At 41.2% G+C, this 20,766-nt stretch overlaps 1 protein-coding gene across 1 annotated transcript; it reads left to right on the forward strand.

Annotated features, from left to right (window-relative positions):
* The first annotated feature begins 2,605 nt into the window (after positions 1 to 2,605).
* Positions 2,606 to 12,135, forward strand: C2H13orf42 (chromosome 2 C13orf42 homolog). Its single transcript, XM_056562044.1, has 3 exons — positions 2,606 to 3,022; positions 7,119 to 7,266; positions 10,461 to 12,135. Exons 1-3 carry the CDS (start codon positions 2,606 to 2,608, stop codon positions 10,685 to 10,687), a joined length of 792 nt encoding a protein of 263 aa, XP_056418019.1. The 3' UTR covers positions 10,688 to 12,135.
* The last annotated feature ends 8,631 nt before the right edge of the window (positions 12,136 to 20,766 follow it).

The following is a 20,766-nucleotide window of genomic DNA, read 5'->3' on the forward strand; positions in this document are numbered from 1 at the left end:
TTTCCCTCAGTTTTCTACTCTGCAGGCTTTATGTCCCTGAGCTAGTGAGTGGAGCCTAGCCTCTATGATGGCTTCCATACATGGCACGCTAACAGAAGATGATTCTTTGTCCTGCTCCCATCTGTATGTATAGCACACCCTAAGCAGCAGCATGGATGACATTACAAAGCGGTACTGAGCAGTGTAAGCCACTGTCTTCAGAAACTCCTCACCTTCCTCTCTCCATAGACTTCTAGTAATCCTTTAGTAAACCTAGAACGCCATGAATATTAGCATTGGCTATTTAGCCAACCAGGTCTGAATCCTGGAGCCGACCATCTTAAGAATAAGAAATAATAAGAATGCATTGAAAAATGGTTCTCTCCACACATAGGCCTGATTGAAAGCCTGCCTGCAGTTATTCACTATATGTTACAATGTACATAGAGATTAACCATAGGATTTAAAGGGGTACTCTGGTGGAAAACTATTTTTTTTATCAACTGATGCCAGAAAGTTAAACAGATTTGGAAATTACTTATATATAAAAATCTTAATCCTTCCAGTTATATAAAAATCTTAATCCTTCCAGTACTTAACAGCTGCTGTATGCTGCAGAGGAAGATCTTTTCTTTTTGAATTTATTTTCTGTCTGACCACAGTGCTCTCTACTGACACCTCTGTCCATGTCAGGAACTGTCCAGAGCAGGATAGGTTTGCTATGGGGATTTGCTCCTACTCTGGACAGTTCCTGACATGGACAGAGGTGTCATCAGAGAGCACTGTGGTCAGACTAGAAAGAAATTCAAAAATAAAATAACTTCCTCTGTAGTATACAGCAGCTGATAAGTACTGGAACTATTAATTTTTTTTAAATAGAAGTAATTTACAAATCTGCTTTACTTTCTGGCACCAGATGATTTAAAAAAAAAATTGTCCACTGGAGTACCCCTTTAAGCTGCATTTACAATGTATGTCTACCTAATTGGCTTCCCTTCAAAAATGCACAGTGTATATGTCTATTATATACAATATGTTTGAACACTTTATGTTTTACCCTACAATATGTGCTGAGAGACATACTGGTGCATACTCAGAACATATCCATAGAGCCCCAGAGGATTGACATTTACTAAAAGACAGAGGACCTACCCCAGGCTGAAATACATTAGAATACTTTTTTTTTTACAGTTTGGATTGGTGTCGTAGACCAGGCATAGGCATCCAGTAAAATACATAGAGAGGTGAACATGACATAAACATTGATTTGAATCTTCAGTTTCTAGACGCCTCAGGCTATAAATATATAACAAATTAGTCTTGTGCTTTTAGTGAACTAAACATCAAATGTACCCTATTTTTTGCCCTATAGGACGCACCGGCATATAAGACGCACCCAATTTTAAAGGTGCAAAATCTGGAAAAAAAAAGATTCTGAACCCAACAGTGATCTTCAACCTGCAGACCTCCAGATGTTGCAAAACTACAACTCCCAGCATGCCCGGACAGCCGTTGGCTGTCCGAGCATGCTGGGAGTTATAGTTTTGCAACATCTGGAGGTCCGCAGGTTGACGACCACTGGATAGGAGGTAATACTCACGTGTCCCTGCCGCTCCGGACCCGTCACCGCTGCCCTGGATGTCGCTCCATCGCTGTCGCCGCGTCCCCGGGGTGTCCCCGACGCTCCGGACGTCTTCTTCCCTGGGATCCACGCTGTCCGTCGCCATCATCCGTCGCTACGCACGCCGCTCCTATTGGATGACGGGACGGCGTGCGCGACGACATGATGACGTCGAAGGAGAGCGCCGGTCATGCAGGGGATCCCGGCACAGAGCAGACACCGAGGAGGCAGGTAAGGTCCCTCCCGGTGCAGCCGGGTTAGTGTCACTTTAGCTTCAGACACGGCGGTCAGCTTTGATCGCCGCGTCTGAGGGGTTAATACAGGGCATCACCGCGATCAGTGATGTCCTGTATAAGCCGTGGGTCCCGGCCATGGATGGCCGCAGGGACCGCCGCGATAGGTTTGTATTCGCCATATAAGACGCACCAACTTTTCCCCCCCAGTTTTGGGGAAGAAAAAGTGCGTCTTATACGGCGAAAAATACGGTAAATAACTTTCCTCTACACAATTGTAACTTGAAGACTGTTTCGATACATTTCTTACAAGTGATCTCAATATTTGTGCATAACAAATGAACGGTTGCAGGCCCTTTCCTGTCCAGACCCCTTCATACAGTATGCATTGCATCTGGTTATCTGACTCTTCCACCTTTCTCACAATAAACAGACACCAGATACCCATGTGCTTTTCTGTTACCATGGAGAAAACACATGAGATCCCTGGTAAAGACTGTATCAGTGATGAGGCTTTGTGTCTGGATTGGAAGACCGTGCACCTGGGTTGAGGAATGAAGAAACCTTGTTGTAAAACACTGTTACATTGAAACATTTACAAGGTTTTAAGGAAAATTCTACGGGAACAAAAACGGGATAAAAAAAAAAAAACAGTTTACGAAGTTTGTATCTACAAGGCCCTTTGGTCTTCCTCCAAACTGGGTCACCTAGAAGACAAAAGATTCACATGTATATTGAAATTGTTCCACATACTTGTGCAACCGAGAAAATCATGCTGAGGAAAATTCATTCGGCTCTTCACCCGAACTCCTGCAGTCGTGACCTTACAGAAGGTGGCACCGCTTACGATGGCACGCTGTGTCCAGTTCGCCTGGTCCGCAGCACCTCTATGTATGTAGTTGGAGGAGGGAACCACACTTTAAGGGAGTCTTTAAAAAAGTATAAAAGCACCACAAATATTGAGGCATCTGGATGCGGCAACTACAAAGATGAGGACTCTGCGTGGATGTTTGCCAAGACACAGGATTTCCTCCAATATCTTCAGGATCTGTTGGCGCTCAGAAAAAAATATCTGGCCAGTATTCATAATTTGAGGTGTATGACAGGAACATCTGAATATTCCCCAATATCAACCAAATCATCCAAAGCTGGAAAAAAGTCTTCGCCACAAGAGACGGGCAATGTAAAGGTAAGGGGAAACGGAATTCCTGAGAAGCCAAATTCTGTCGAGCTGTTAATTCTTTTTAGACTTTCTTAGTTATTTGTTTTTCTAGAATAAATGGGTGAACAATATTATCGCTATACTAGGATTCCATTAAAATCTCTTACAATGGTCACTTATTGTTCCTAGACTTCGGAATGGTGAATCTACGTTAGACAAGGCTATTACAGTTTAACCATCATCGTTTTCATAAACCAGTAGAACGTGTAACGACATGAAACCTTGTCATATAGGTCACTATCTACAGACCCTGTAAATGTTCAGAAACCTCCTCAGTTACAGAAAATGTATATAATTGTATTAGTTAATAAGGGGAGGAGGGAGAAGCATCTGTAGTTTGTTTTTCTATGTCTGTGTCTTGAAGCATCCTGTCTTTCATGGTAATTGTATCATGGTAATTTATGGTATTTGTTTAAATTGTATCCCTAAAAGGCCATTACCCAGTTGTCATCCATCAGAGTATGGGGGCCTTTAGAAGGCTTCAATGGCTGTCATTATTCTACAGCCATAGGCAGGGTTTAATAGGAGACATTAGAACTGCAATGGACTGTAAAAGTAACCAAATGGTGATAACTGAAAAAGAAAAAAGTTTTCAAAAATATTTGAAATCTGAATTAGCTCATTTTCCATTTTTCAAATAACATAAATCTAAACTACTAAATAGGTTGGAATAACACAGCTCTATAGACAGAAAAATAAAATGGTTTAGCTGGTTAGCTGGATGAATTAATATACAGTGATCCCTCAACATACAATGTTAATCAGTTCCAAATGGACCATTGTTTGTTGAAACCATCGTTTGTTGAGGGATCCGTGCAATGGAAAGTATAGGACAGTGGTCTACAACCTGTGGACCTCCAAATGTTGCAAAACTACAACACCCAGCATGCCCGGACAGCCAACGGCTGTCCGGGCATGCTGGGAGTTGTAGTTTTGCAACATCTGGAGGTCCGCAGGTCCGCAGGTTGAAGGCCACTGGTATTAAAGGTTGTACTCACGTGTCCCCGCCGCTCCGGACCGCCACCGCTACCCTGGATGTCGTCTTCCATCGCTGTCGCCGCATCCCCGTGGTGTCCCCGACGCTCCAGCAAGGCCTCTGCTTCTCCGGCATCCTCGCTCTCCGTCGCCGCCATCACGTCGCTATGCACGCCACTCCTATTGGATGATGGGACGGCGCGCACAGCGACTTGATGACGACGATGGAGAGCGCCGACGATGCAGGAGATCCCGAAGAGGACGCGCCGGAGCCCCGAGGACAGGTAAGTGATCATCACCGGAGCTCACGCGGCCCCTTTAACGGCTATCCGGCGAAAGCTGAAGCAGTCTTTGCTGCCGGATAGCCATTTATGCGATGGCCCCGACCTACAAAAGCATTGTATAAATGCATTGTTGAAATGATCGTATGTCGGGGCCATCGTAGGTCGGGGGGGGGGGGGGGCACTGTATATATCAGGTGAAATAAGTATTGAACACCTCACCATTTTTCTCACAAAATATATCTCCAAAGGTGCTATTGACATGAACATTTCACAAGATGTTGGTAACAATCCAAGTAATCCATAAATACAAAACAGTATTGAATATATGGAGATAGGAAGGTGCAAGAAGACATGGAAAGGCAAGACAGCAGCTATAATCAGTAAAAAAATAAATAAATAAAACAATCCAGCTCCTTGTCAGTGCAAATTATTATCAGCTGATTCAGTTCCAACTGGTGAATACAAAACGGTATCATTGCCAAGGTGTTATACAAGACACATCTCGTGATGGGTAAAAGCAAAGAGCCGTCTCAAGAACTTCACAACCTAAGTGTTGTAAAACATAACAATGGCGTTGGTTACAGGTGTTTTTCGTAGGTTCTGAATGTTCCAGTGATCACTGTTGGACCCATAATACATTGGTGGAAAGAAAATCATTTCACCGTCACTTTTCTTTGACCAGGTGCTCCTCGCGAGATTTCTGACAGAGGAGTGAAAAGAATAACCAGAAGAGTTGTCCACGAGCCAAAGACACTTGACACTTGAAGAGCTTCAAATAGACCTGGAATAAGCAGGCTCTGTTGTCTCAAAGAAACATTAAAGGGGTATTCCAGGAATAAATAAAAAAAAACAGGCCTTTTCTTCTTACAAAGACAGCACCCTCCTTGTCTCCACCTTGGGTGTGGTAGTAGAACTTGGCTCCATTCACTTCAATAGAACTGAGCTGCAGAACCACACCCAAACTGGAGACAGGGAGAGGTCTTTCGATAAAAAAAAGGCCTGTTTTATTTTTATTTTTGGAATTCCTCTTTAAAGTAATGCACTCTGCCGCCATGGCCTGTATGAACGCTCACCTCATAGGACTCCAATGAAGAAGTTGGTTTAAAGTTTGCTGCATTTGGAAAAGCAAGTGAAATTCTGGGAGAATATAGTGTGGACAGATGACAGTAAAATAGAGCTGTTTGGATGCCATAATACCCACCATGTTTGGAGGAGAAATGGCCCTGCACATCACCCTACAAACACCATACCAACAGGGAAGTATGAAGGTGGAGACATCATGATGGCGGGGGGGGGGGGCGACTTTTGAAGAAATGGTACTGGCAAACTTCACATAATTGAAGGAAGAATGAATGGGCAAATTTACCAAGACATTTTTGACAAAAATCTGCTGCCATCTTCCAGGATGATGAAGATGGAATGAAGGTGGACATTTCAGCAAGACAATGATCCCAAACACACGGCCAAGGAAGCTAACAAATTGTTTCAAAGAAAGAAAATAAAGCTGCTAGAATGTCCCAGCCAATCACATGACCTAATCCCATTGAAAATCCATAGAAATAACTGAAGATCATGATCCATAAAAGAGGCCCACGGAACTGAGGAGACTGTTAGTGTGGACAAATTGGTCAAAATCCCACCGAGCAATTCATGTGACACGTTTCTACATAAAAACTCCAGGAGGCATCATGAAGCCGTCTCTACCAACAAAGGCTTTTGTATAAAACATGGAATAAATGCCAATAAGTGTGTTCAATACTCTTCTCTGTGTCATTTCACATTTTACACATAACTCTATTATTTGTTTTGCTTATTTGTTTTGGTTTCTTTGTATGTATGGAACATTTTGGTTGTTATCAACATCTGGTGAAAATGGCACAAACTTGTCCACTGCTGGCCCCAAGGTGTTTAAGTCCATACAGCTCAGATTGGCACTGAGGAGATGCAGTGTGAACTTAGGGAAGCTTATCGGCTTGCTGGGACTTGTAGTTACAATTGTATTGACTGATGCAGCCAAGCTGGAATTTAGTACTTGACAGACTGACTTGACTGACTACTTGGACTGGACTTCAGAAAAATACCCAATGTGTTTAGGTCCTACCGTAAGGCTTTGACTTTCACCCACAGTGCAGGGGTTAACTTGCAGTAGAAGCATAGTGGCTGGACTAGGCCTCAGGCCTCCTTCAGGATCACTCCACAGACTCCTCAGACTTCTCTTCACTGTGTCTTAGCAAAGACTCAAGAGCGAGAGCTGAACCCTGACCTCACTATATAAGGGGGGCAGTTTAGAGAGATCCCTTTGGCCAGACAAGTCACCTGTTCACCTTGCATACTCCCCTGACAACAAAGGTCCTTAACAACAATACTTTTCTTAAGGCAACAGTGCATAGAAAACACAATATATGAACTCTTCTATAACATAACATTAGTAAGTGCAATAAAGAGAGTTCTAAGGAGTGGGGACCCATGGCGGACATCGAGCAGGATCTGCCCGACAGGATGGGCAGAAGTACAGAGGAGCACGTGACTCTGTACTGGTTACCCACAGTCTTATGTATTGACCTTTTTCAAACATGTTTTTTCAATGTGGATATTTGTATTCTCACCTGTACATCCCTTGGGGGAAAAAAAACTACTGTCTACAGCTGAAACATAGGCTAAATAAAATGCACATTCTGTATTTTGAGACTCTGATTCAAGGTATCTCACCAGTTACAGTAACTTCTGGTCTTCTGGGCCGCGGTTTCTACCTGGAAAACTCATTTAGAAGTATTTCTGACTGCGTGTTCATTGTGTTTATACAGGTTTCAAAGGATAACGAAAAGCAGAATCCAAACTCGGATATCATAGATGCTATAGCTTACTTTGATTCAGTTATTGCAGAACTGGACACAGAGAGGAGAATAAGGACGGCGCCAAGTGATTTCAAGCATGCCGATGTCGACTTTGATGGTTTGTGTTTGAATAATATTATTACTAATTAGTTTATAGTAAAATACTTTTAAGTTACGTCTTAATAGGAATGGTCTCACTCCTCTAGGTTTAGGAAGGTGGTCTTCTAAGATAAAAAATAATTAATGAATTCATTAAATTGATTATTATCAATGCAGCCTGAAATGGGAAATGTCACATTTTGACAGGGCTTCAAGAACAGTGTGCAGTCTTTGTGGCAGATTTCATTCAAGTAGGAGGGATCAAGTAGGAGGGAAACGTATAAGTGCTTCCTTTATATCTCCCGCTTTTTTTTTTTTTTTAATCAACTTCTGGCTATGTCTCAAAAAATTAAATTAAAAACTGGCACAAAAAGCTGTGTGTGAAAATCCATTATATAGGTTTCTTTCTCCTTTACCAAGTATAGGAACATTCCACATATAAGAGACTAGTTTCTAAGGACAAATTGCTACAGCCTGTTTACAGCTATGGTCAGGTACCAGGTCACTGAGAAACAGTAAGGCCGGGTTCACATCCCGGAATTTCCGATTTGACAAAATCCGTCCGGAGATTAAGAGTACACTAGGACCACGCAGACATTGGCCCTCATTTACTATTGCAAACGCGACATGTTTTGTCGAGTTGTGTGCCAGATTTTGTCACATTGCCCCAGAAATTCTGTCTGCGCCAGATTTTGCGCCAGAATTTGGGCCAGAATTGCAAAAACCCACGACTAACTCTCCATTTTGCTAAGAAAACCCCCAAAAAGAGGTGTGGCTGCCAGGGGAAATGGGGCGTGGTCTCCGAAAAGGGGCGTGTGCCCGACATTTTCACAAAAACCCAACATATTTACTAAGGTTTCCACATAAAATGTGGTTTTGGATTTGAGCTGAGGAAACCCCCACAGATCAGAGCATGTGTAAAAAAAGCAAAGTGTAGGGAAAAGTGGAAAATGTAGGAAAACCTTAGTAAATATCATGGAAAATAAATTGTAGGGAATAAAAACCCACAAATAAACCTACACAACACTCTTAGTAAATGAGGGCCAATGTTTTCCCTCCAGACATAGTAGGAGAGATTTCTCAAAACCAGTGCAGAGGAAAAGTTGCTGAGTTGCCCATAGCAATCAATCAGATCGGTTCTTTCATTTTGCAGAGGCCTTGTTAAAAATGAAAGAAGCGATCTGATTGGTTGCTATGGGCAACTGGTCAACTTTTCCTGTGGACAGGTTTTGATAAATCTCTCCCTGTGTGCACTTTGCAGCAGAATCACATGGCCAGGAATTGGACAGAATCACTGCTCCACCAGAATTTCTGAGTGGAATTTCAAAATGGAATTTTGCATGGAGATTCCATAGTATGAAGCCTTAGGTTATGTTCACACCACAGAATTTCCTCACTGAATTCCCGCTACTTCTCCATTCAAAAACCATGGCAGACAAGTAATTTGAAGCAGATTCCAAGCAGAATTTTCATGCTGAAAATTTTGCCTGGAATTCAAGCCCCATTGACGTCAATTCCGAAATCAGAAAATACTCCTTGTCAGGGTATGTTCACACGAGGGAATATCTGTGCTTTCACTCAAATTCTGTTCTGCCAAGCTGGCAGCAGATTTTTGGCAGTTTTGCTGATTCATTTGTGCTGAATTTAATGTGGGATTTCTTGCATTCAACTGAAAGATTTCGGGGGCAAAAACAAATTAATACGTTCATTATTTTTGCAGTGGAAAGTCTGCCGTGTGAATGGGACAGCGGAAATTCCATTCACTACAATGTTAACTTTATATGGCAAAATTTCATTCATTAAAGGAAAACCGTAGCGAAAAATTTTCCTTTAGCTCTGTGCCCGGGCTGCAAAAACTAAAAAAACAAACTTTAACTCCCCTTCCAACATTCCCCTGTTGTGCCAATATTGGTGTCACGCTTCTCCGGTGATGTCTCCCTCCTGCTTCCTGGGGACAGTGAGTCATACTGCGCTCAGCGTATTGCCGGCGGCAGCGATGTCCTGTACATTGTCATGTAAGGAGCCTGGGCTCCCTTCTCCCTGCTGCCTGGGCTCCTTACATGACAGTGTGCTCAGCCTATCACCAGCCAAGGCGGGACATCACTGCGGCCGGCGATACGCTGAGTGCAGTATGACTTACCGTCCCCATGAAGCAGGAAGAAGACCAGCACCGGAGGACCGGGACACCGATATGGGCATGACGGGGGAGCGTCGGAAGGTAAAATAAATTTTTTTTCTTTTTCCAGCCTGGGCACAGAGCTAAAGGAAAATTTTTCACTACAGTTTTCCTTAAATGGCTAAATTGTGTACATCTTAGCAAGTTTCAAAGTGTGGTCAATCCTGGAGTGAGATTGCACAAAAATTTGCAACAATTTAAAATTGTCTCATTTGATTAATCATCTACCACTGCAACAGTGAAGTATACAAAACAGTTTAGTGGACAACGCGTTTCAAAGGACTCTTCCTTCTTCCTAAGGTTCGTGTTGAACATGGACCTGAAGAAGGAAGAGTCCTTTGAAATGCATTGTCCACTAAATTGTCTTGTATACTTACCTAATAAATGACACATTGCTCTCACTATTACTGTGTCCACGGGTGATTCGCCATAAGTTGAATTTTTTATGGAAAAAGGGGAACCCTGCCAGGTCATCCCTGTCCAGATTGTCTACCTATATCCCACATATCCCGCACTGTTGTGACAACGGTATCGACGGCCGGCGGCCTCCCGACATCTATATATATTCAAAAGCTATGCACAGTGTTGTGCCTGATAGCGCAAAACTTCAAGGTGAGCAGATTCATCATTTTACTGTATTTATGGTTACCCATCGGAAATATTTGCACTATAGCGTGCAATATCCTTATTTCCTATTCACACTGCAAAAGTGAAAGCACATTTGATTTCATCCTAAGGAGTTTTGCTAAAATAATTTAAGCAAAAAAGTAGCAATATTTTTGCGCAAATGATCACTTGCCCAATAATTTGTGACACACTTTACTTGAAAAGCCATGTAAAAGGGATGATAAATTCCCCCCAATGTGACAATACTTTCATGACTATCATTTTAAAGCAAGAATTGCTATTGGACTTTTTGGGTCAGATAAAAAAGAATTTTCTCATAATATTTTAACTTATTATTTAACTTATTAGAGTTTAGCAAGTAATTTAATCATTGCTTCCCTCTATGTTCTCCTTGTTCTCCTTCTCTACAGTGGCCACAAGTAGCAGAGAACATAGTTTACATTCAAATTGGATTCTACGGGCACCAAGGAGAAGCGCAGAGGAAGTTTTAAGAACCTCCATATACAGCCAGTCTTGGAGAAGCAGCATGGGGAACACGAGTATTAAGAGGATAGAGAGATATCCGATCTACCTACCAAAAGCTGTAGAAGGAGCATTTAACACATTGAAATTTAAACCTCGGCCAAAAGTAAAGTAAAGGAGGTTCACCAATCGCTGAGGACAATGTATCTTGGTGCTAATAATTCAAATACAATGGGACCTCTCATAGAGCCTATTGGTTCGAAAAATGATGATCACTTAAAGCAAAAAGCAATTGTAAGAATAAAAGGAGGTTTCAGACGCATTATATGGGTGCAAGGCTCTACAGAATATTTGAGAATATTCTAAATGATCCTCTAAGAGCCAAAATTCTGAAGTGGAACGTAAAAGTCCTCGTAGACCAATATTCACTGATCAGTGGGATACAGTGAGACTACATCAAGCTTTTGACATAATGCAATTTCTGTAAACTTTAAAGCGGTACTATCTTTTTGGCCGGCAGCAGGATACGGGTAAAATTAAAAGCACTATACCATCGCCCGAGACCAGCACCAATGCTCACATCATCCGATGGACTGCCTGATATTCCATCCTGGAAGTCCCATAGACTTGAATGATTGTAAAACTTTTACTTCACAAAACCAATTATATATGGATTCTATGCCAAGCTTGATTGTGACTATTTATAGGAGTCTATGATGGTCATAAAATAGTACGTACTCCCATTACTCGTTGTATTGTATCAGATGCAGGCGTAGACTGAGGGTGATGTAGGTGCCTAGGGGACCCATACCAATGACTATAGCAATGACACCAGGGGTCAAGTCCTGGGAAAAAAAAGTGTGGGAACTCACCCAAGATTTCCACTCAAGGGCTAGTCCGGCATGACTCCTGCTAATGGGAACAGAGATCTTGCTGTGGAAAAAGTTGCCACACGTTCCTGCACGACTTGAGCCCTGAATGACACCCTTGGTTTGGGTCCATAAATTGGATCTGATAAGCACTTAACACTTTGATTTTTTTTGCCTCAAAATCAAAGGGGTTTTTCATCCTATCCTCACGATAGGTCATCCATAACAGATTGGTGGGGATCTGACTCCTGGTACCCCATCAGCTTTTTGAAAGGGCTGTTACGGTGCAAAGTACTAAAGCAACGTTGCAGTACCTTTCCCCAACAAGGAGATGCAAGTATGAGTGCTGGTAAACACTGAAGAGGCTGGGGCAATCACACAAACAATTGGTGGAGGTGCCCGAAAGTCGGACCACCACCAATCCATTATTGATTGTCTCTACTGACAATAGGCCGTCATTTTTTTTGAATGTTGTAAGGTGAAGTTGGCCACAAACCCTTGTGTAATGCTGTAATCTGGAATAGTCAGTCCACCCCTGTATAGATGTTTTATGTATATTTTGGAACACCAAACTTCAATGTGCCATGTTAATGTATGGACGTAATTGATAACAACATTTATACATTACATTTATTTAGTTTATTACTTTAAAGTAATATACTGTATGCTAGTAAAGCAGAGAAGGACATAAAACTGTATATGATGTTCATCATGATGTATTCTTCAAAGCTTGCTTGGTCTTCCAAAAAGCCGAACATAAACTAATAAAATAAGATCTTTTTTTAAGTGAAAGTATAGTTTCTGGGTTATGTCTATTTTATACCATACCTCCTTATATGTCTTTCAAGCTTTGCTATGTGGATGTATTCACAACGTTACAGACATATCCAGGTTTTTATAGTGTTGGAGGAAACCAGTAAAGCCATAAGAAACTTGCATTTAGAGGACATACAAAGTTTACATAGATCAGTGTTTACATAGATCAGTGTTTTGCAACCTGGTGTTGCAAAACTACAACTCCCAGCATGCCCAGACAGCCAACGGCTGTCTGGGCATGCTGTGAGTTGTAGTTTTGCAACATCTGGAGGCACCCTGGTTGGGAAACACTGACATAGATGTTGCTTTTGGGTAAAGGGGTACTCCAGTGGAAAACATTTTTTTTTTAAATGAACTGGTGCCATAAAATTAAACAGATTTGCAAAATACTTCTATAAAAAAAAATCTTTACCCTTCCAGTACTTTTTAACAGCTGTATGTTACAGAGGAAATTCTTTTCTTTTTGAATTTATTTTTTGTCTTGTCCACAGTGCTCTCTGCTGACACCTGATGCCCGTATCAGGAACTGTCCAGAGCAGGAGAAAATCCCCATTGCAAACCTATTCTGCTCTGGACAGTTCCTGACACGGACAAAGGTGTCAGCAGAGAGCACTGTGGTCAAGACAAAAAAAATTAATTAAAAATGAAAAGAATTTCCTCTGTAGTATACAGCTGCTAATAAATACTGAAAGGATTAAGATTTCTAAATAGAAGTAATTTACAAATCTGTTTAACTTTCTGGCACCAGTTCATTTAAAAAAAAAAAAAAAGTTTTCCACCAGAGTACCCCTTTAACGACGCAGGACGTATATTTACGTCCTGCGCCGGCTCCCGCGATATGAATCGGGATCGCGCCGCGATCCTGCATCATATCGCGTCGGTCCCGGCGCTCATCGACGGCCGGGACCCGCGGCTAATACCACACATCGCCGATCGCGGCGATGTGCGGTATTAACCCTTTAGAAGCGGCGGTCAAAGTTGACCGCCGCTTCTAAAGTGAAACTGAAAGTGACCCGGCTGCTCAGTCGGGCTGTTCGGGACCGCCGCGGTGAAATCACGGCGTCCCAAACAGCTGACCGGACACTGGGAGGGCCCTTACCTGCCTCCTCGGTGTCCGATCGACGAATGACTGCTCCGTGCCTGAGATCCAGGCAGGAGCAGTCAAGCGCCGATAATGCTGATCACAGGCGTGTTAATACACGCCAGTGATCAGCATAGGAGATCAGTATGTGCAGTGTTATAAAAACACTTATAAAAAAAAGTGTTAATAAAGGTCATTTAACCCCTTCCCTAATAAAAGTTTGAATCACCCCCCTTTTCCCATAAAAAAAATAAAACAGTGTAAAAAAAAAAAAAAAAACATATGTGGTATCGCCGCGTGCGTAAATGTCCGAACTATAAAAATATATAATTAATTAAACCGCACGGTCAATGGCGTACGCGCAAAAAAATTCCAAAGTCCAAAAAAGCGTATTTTGGTCACTTTTTATACCATTAAAAAATGAATAAAAAGTGATCAAAAAGTCCGATCAAAACAAAAATCATACCAATAAAAACTTCAGATCACGGCGCAAAGAGTCCTCAAAACGCCCTGTATGTGGAAAAATAAAAAAGTTATAGGAGTCAGAAGATTACATTTTTAAACGTATACATTTTCCTGCATGTAGTTATGATTTTTTCCAGAAGTGCGACAAAATCAAACCTATATAAGTAGGGGATCATTTTAACCGTATGGACCTACAGAATAATGATAAGGTGTAATTTTTACCGAAATATGCACTGCGTAGAAACGGAAGCCCCCAAAAGTTACAAAATGGCGTTTTTTTTTCGATTTTGTCGCACAATGATTTTTTTTCCGTTTCGCCGTGCATTTTTGGGTAAAATGACTAATGTCACTGCAAAGTAGAATTGGCGACGCAAAAAATAAGCCATAATATGGATTTTTAGGTGGAGAATTGAAAGGGTTATGATTTTTAAAAGGTAAGGAGGAAAAAACGAAAGTGCAAAAACGGAAAAACCCTGAGTCCTTAAGGGGTTAAGTTTGAACCCAGGACTCCAGTGCAACAAGGCAACAGTGCTCACCACTATGTGCATAATTTCTTAAAAAGAATTCCGGGAAAAAAGCCCACTAAATTTAAAAATCTGTAATAAAAAAAATACCCTAAAGTCCTGTTCAAATTTGCTGTAGAGTTGAACACCGCAATAAACTGCATAGTTTAATCTAAAGAAGCATCTCCCATTTAAAACCTGCCTGAAAGGCCACATGAATTACCACATCATCGGCACCAAAAACCAGACAACACATTCCCCACTAATTTAATTTTTTTTTGCACATGTGAACATTAGTGTTGAGCGGCATAGGCCATATTCGAATTTGCGATATTTTGCGAATATATGGACAAATATTCGTCATATATTCGCTAAATTCGCATATTCGTAATATTCGCGTAAAATTTTCGCATATGCAAAAATTTACATACACGAAAATTCGCATGTGCGGAAATTAGCATATGCTAATTTTCACATATGCGAAAATTCGTATGCCAGTCTCACACAGGAGTATTAGAGCCTTCTTTACACCACACAAGCTGGAAGCAGAGAGGGGTGATCACTGTGATGTGTACTGTGAAAAAAAATCCCCCCCCAAAAAAACGAACATTCGTAATTACGAATATATAGAGCTATATTCGCGAATAAAATTCGCATTGCGAATATTCGCGAGCAACACTAGTGAACATACCCTAAAATGGATTTGCCTAGTATAAAAAGAAAGCATGTGAGGGGAGGATACCTAAAGTCCAGCAGATGTCAGTATAACTACACAAGTCTTCAAGTTGGTTCATCAGGCAACAATATAGGATATATAAAATAGAGAACATAATAAATAGAGAAGCTAGGGCCCCATAGAAATCTTGTATGGTCTTCTCATACCAAAGTATATGTGCATTCGGAAAGCTTCCAGACCCTTTCACTTTTTTCCCATTTTGGTATATTGTGGCCTTGTGCTTCAATAAAAAAAAATGTACTTTTCCCCATCATTCTGCCCTTAACCCCTTAACGACGCAGGACGTATATTTACATCCTGCACAGTCTCCCGCGATATGAAGCGGGATCGCGCCGCGATCCCGCATCATATCGCGTGGGTCCCGGCGCTCATCAACGGCCGGGACCCGTGGCTAATACCACACATCGCCGATCGCGGCGATGTGCGGTATTAACCCTTTAGAAGCGGCGGTCAAAGCTGACCGCCGCTTCTAAAGTGAAACTGAAAGTATCCCGGCTGCTCAGTCAGGCTGTTCGGGACCGCCGCGGTGAGCTGATCGGACACCGGGAGGGCTCTTACCTGCCTCCTCGGTGTCCGATCGACGAATGACTGCTCCGTGCCTGAGATCCAGGCAGGAGCAGTCAAGCGTCGATAATGCTGATCACAGGCGTGTTAATACACGCCTGTGATCAGGATGAGAGATCAGTGTGTGCAGTGTTATAGGTCCCTATGGGACCTATAACACTGCAAAAAAAAAGTAAAAAAAAAGTGTTAATAATGGTCATTTACCCCTTCCCTAATAAAAGTTTGAATCACCCCCCTTTTCCCATAAGAAAAATAAAACAGTGTAAAAAAAATAAAAATAAACATATGTGGTATCGCCGCGTGCGTAAATGTCCGAACTATAAAAATATATCATTAATTAAGCCATACGGTCAATGGCGTACGCGCAAAAAAATTCCAAAGTACAAAAAAGCGTATTTTGGTAACTTTTTATAACATTAAAAAATGAATAAAAAGTGATCAAAAAGTCAGATCAAAACAAAAATCATACCAATAAAAACTTCAGATCACGGCGCAAAAAATGAGTCCTCATACCGCCCCGTACGTGGAAAAATAAAAAAAGTTATAGTGGTCAGAAGATGACATTTTTAAACGTATAAATTTTCCTGCATGTAGTTATGATTTTTTCCAGAAGTGCGACAAAATCAAACCTATATAAGTAGGGTATCATTTTAACCGTATGGACATACAGAATAATGATAAGGTGTAATTTTTACCGAAATATGCACTGCGTAGAAACGGAAGCCCCCAAAAGTTACAAAATGGCGTTTTTTTTCCCCGATTTTGTCGCACAATGATTTTTTTTTCCGTTTCGCCGTGCATTTTTGGGTAAAATGACTAATGTCACTGCAAAGTAGAATTGGCGACGCAAAAAATAAGCCATAATATGGATTTTTAGGTGGAGAATTGAAAGGGTTATGATTTTTAAAAAGGTAAGGAGGAAAAAACGAAAGTGCAAAAACAGAAAAACCCTGAGTCCTTAAGGGGTTAAGTTTGAACCCAGGACTCCAGTGCAACAAGGCAACAGTGCTCACCACTATGTGCATAATTTCTTAAAAAGAATTCCGGGAAAAAAGCCCACTAAATTTAAAAATCTGTAATAAAAAAAATACCCTAAAGTCCTGTTCAAATTTGCTGTAGAGTTGAACACCGCAATAAACTGCATAGTTGAATCTAAAGAAGCATCTCCCATTTAAAACCTGCCTGAAAGGCCACATGAATTACCACATCATCGGCACCAAAAACCAGACAACACATTCCCCACTAATTGAATTTTTTATTGCACATGTGAACATTAGTGTTGAGCGGCATAGGCCATATTCGAATTCGCGATATTTTGCGAATATATGGACAAATATTCATCATATATTCGCTAAATTCGCATATTCGTAATATTCTCGTAAAATTTTCGCATATGCAAAAATTTGCATATGCAAAAATTAACATAAACGAAAATTCGCATGTGCGGAAATTAGCATATGCTAATTTTCACATATGTGAAAATTCTTATGCCAGTCTCACACAGGAGTATTAGAGCCTTCTTTACACCACACAAGCTGGAAGGAGAGAGGGGTGATCACTGTGATGTGTACTGTGAAAAAAAAAAAAAAAACAACATTCGTAATTACGAATATATAGAGCTATATTCGCGAAAAAAATTTGCATTGCGAATATTCGCGAGCAACACTAGTGAACATACCCTAAAATGGATTTGCCTAGTATAAAAAGAAAGCATGTGAGGGGAGGATACCTAAAGTCCAGCAGATGTCAGTATAACTACACAAGTCTTCAAGTTGGTTCACCAGGCAACAATATAGGATATATAAAATAGAGAACATAATAAATAGAGAAGCTAGGGCCCCATAGAAATCTTGTATGGTCTTCTCATACCAAAGTATATGTGCATTCGGAAAGCTTCCAGACCCTTTCACTTTTTTCCCATTTTGGTATATTGTGGCCTTGTGCTTCAATAAAAAAAAATGTACTTTTCCCCATCATTCTGCCCTTAACCCCTTAACGACGCAGGACGTATATTTACGTCCTGCGCCGTCTCCCGCGATATGAAGCGGGATCGCGCCGCGATCCCGCATCATATCGCGTGGGTCCCGGCGCTCATCAACGGCCGGGACCCGCGGCTAATACCACACATCGCCGATCGCGGCGATGTGCGGTATTAACCCTTTAGAAGCGGCGGTCAAAGCTGACCGCCGCTTCTAAAGTGAAACTGAAAGTATCCCGGCTGCTCAGTCGGGCTGTTCGGGACCGCCGCGGTGAAATCGCGGCGTCCCGAACAGCTGATCGGACACCGGGAGGGCTCTTACCTGCCTCCTCGGTGTCCGATCGACGAATGACTGCTCCGTGCCTGAGATCCAGGCAGGAGCAGTCAAGCGTCGATAATGCTGATCACAGGCGTGTTAATACACGCCTGTGATCAGGATAAGAGATCAGTGTGTGCAGTGTTATAGGTCCCTATGGGACCTATAACACTGCAAAAAAAAAGTAAAAAAAAAGTGTTAATAATGGTCATTTAACCCCTTCCCTAATAAAAGTTTGAATCACCCCCCTTTTCCCATAAGAAAAATAAAACAGTGTAAAAAAAAATAAAAATAAACATATGTGGTATCGCCGCGTGGGTAAATGTCCGAACTATAAAAATATATCATTAATTAAGCCATACGGTCAATGGCGTACGCGCAAAAAAATTCCAAAGTCCAAAAAAGCGGATTTTGGTAACTTTTTATAACATTAAAAAATGAATAAAAAGTGATCAAAAAGTCAGATCAAAACAAAAATCATACCAATAAAAACTTCAGATCACGGCGCAAAAAATGAGCCCTCATACCGCCCTGTACGTGGAAAAATAAAAAAGTTATAGGGGTCAGAAGATTACATTTTTAAACGTATAAATTTTCCTGCATGTAGTTATGATTTTTTCCAGAAGTGCGACAAAATCAAACCTATATAAGTAGGGTATCATTTTAACCGTATGGACCTACAGAATAATGATAAGGTGTAATTTTTACCGAAATATGCACTGCGTAGAAACGGAAGCCCCCAAAAGTTACAAAATGGCGTTTTTTTTTCGATTTTGTCGCACAATGATTTTTTTTTCCGTTTCGCCGTGCATTTTTGGGTAAAATTACTAATGTCCCTGCAAAGTAGAATTGGCGACGCAAAAAATAAGCCATAATATGGATTTTTAGGTGGAAAATTGAAAGGGTTATGATTTTTTAAAGGTAAGGAGGAAAAAACGAAAGTGCAAAAACGGAAAAACCCTGAGTCCTTAAGGGGTTAAAGGGGTACTCCGGTGGAGAACTTTTTTTTTCTTTAAATCAACTGGTGCCAGAAAGTTAAACAGATTTGTAAATGACTTCTACTAAAACATTTTTAATCCTTCCAGTACTTATTAGCTGCTGAATACTACAGAGGAAATGGTTTTCTTTTTGGAACACAGAGCTCTCTGCTGACATCACGAGCACAGTGCTCTCTGCTTACATCACGAGCACAGTGCTCTCTGCTGACATTATGACCACAGTGCTCTCTGCTGACATCTCTGTCCATTTTAAGAACTGTCCAGAGTAGGAGAAAATCCCCATAGCAAACATATGCTGCTCTGGACAGTTCCTAAAGAGCACTGTGGTCATGATGTCAGCAGAGAGCACTGTGTTCCAAAAAACATTTCCTCTGTAGTATACAGACCCTAAAAAGTACTGGATGGATTAACATTTTTTTAATAGAAGTAATTTACAAATCTATTTAACTTTCTGGAGCCAGTTGCCCATAGAGACAAAGTGAAAACAGAATGTTAAAAATATTTGCTGATTTATTACAAAAGGAAAAACTGAAAAATTGCAGTGACATAAGTATTCAGACCCTTTACTCAGGACTTAGTTGAATCCCCTTTGACAGAGATTACAGCCTCCAGTCTTCTTGGGGATGATATACTGTACATACCTGGATTTGGGGATTTTCTGTAGTATATTGCAGCTGATAAGCACTGGAAGGATTGGGATTTTTTTAATAGAAGTAATTTACAAATCTGTTTAGCTTTCTGGCACCAGTGGATTTAAAAGGAAATGTTTTCCAGTGGAGTACCCCTTTAAATCAGGGCTCTGGTTGGGTCACTCAAGGACATTCACAGAGTTGTCCCTTAGCCATTCCTGTGTTGTCTTGACTTATATGGACAGTGCATCTGATCTATGTGGTGCACCAAAAAGGGATATATGTCAATCAATATGCATATATACCAACATTGGACTTGCATCAATAACTATACAGTAATGTCATGCAGTCTGATCAATTTAAAGAGACCACCTTAGATCAGACCCTGATGGCATCCCAAGCACCACAGGATAAGCCATTGGTCACTCCACTGGACTAATCACCCTAGCTTTTAGGACTAGGAGTTTTAGGAGATGCTCCACTTTTCCATTTGGGTTCATCTGATTATTGGGAGATACATGGACACACAGTGTGAATTCAGGTAGAAGACAGACATGGTCGCACATCTACAATCTTGTATAATGATCTAATTGCTTCTCAGCATAATTTTAAAAACTAACAGGTTGTTAGTATATACGTTTTGATCAAAAAGTACAAAGCCCACTCGCCACGTCAAGGCCACCTATTTAGAGTGGGTCCCTAACGTCCCTAGCATAAAATGGCGTAGCACTGGGCGGCGACCACCACCGCCGCGACACCAGTGCCCACTGGGGGAACGACCCACTGGCAGAGCGGCCCCAATGCCACTCAAACCAGTCCAAGGGACACACAGTGTTAGTAACAGGGTGTGCTCATATGCCCACAGCTCATTACATAATACATATTCCTAATTACGGGTATATAGATACGCTTTTACTTTATTGCCTATATAATTTTTTTTTTTATATAATGGGGTGTTTAAAAAATTTTTACAATGGGTTCCGGCGTGTCTATTATTTCTAGGATGTGTATACCCGCTGTAGGTGAGTGGCCTCATTAGATCTTATACTAGTATTTTTGGGACTAATTAGTATTTGATTCATAGCCAACAGGATTTAGATGTCACATTTTATCAGAAACGTACACCTTTTTAGTAGACTTGTTTATCTGTGCTCTCTTAGGGGGAGATTTATCAAAACCTGTCCAGAGGAAAAGTTGCTGAGTTGCCCATAGCAACCAATCAGATTGCTTCTTTCATTTTTCAGAGGCCTTCCTAAAAATGAAAGAAGCGATCTGATTGGTTGCTATGGGCAACTCAGC

This window comes from Hyla sarda, chromosome 2 (genome assembly GCF_029499605.1).
Source record: "Hyla sarda isolate aHylSar1 chromosome 2, aHylSar1.hap1, whole genome shotgun sequence".
In the NCBI taxonomy this organism is placed as follows: domain Eukaryota; kingdom Metazoa; phylum Chordata; class Amphibia; order Anura; family Hylidae; genus Hyla; species Hyla sarda.

Coding starts and splice junctions, on each gene's coding strand:
- C2H13orf42 (XM_056562044.1), top strand. CDS start 2,606: ATGCTGAGGAAAATTCATTCGGCTCTTCACCCGAACTCCTGCAGTCGT. Junction 3,023..7,118: donor AAGAGACGGGCAATGTAAAG/GTAAGGGGAAAC, acceptor GTGTTTATACAG/GTTTCAAAGGATAACGAAAA. Junction 7,267..10,460: donor TGCCGATGTCGACTTTGATG/GTTTGTGTTTGA, acceptor CCTTCTCTACAG/TGGCCACAAGTAGCAGAGAA.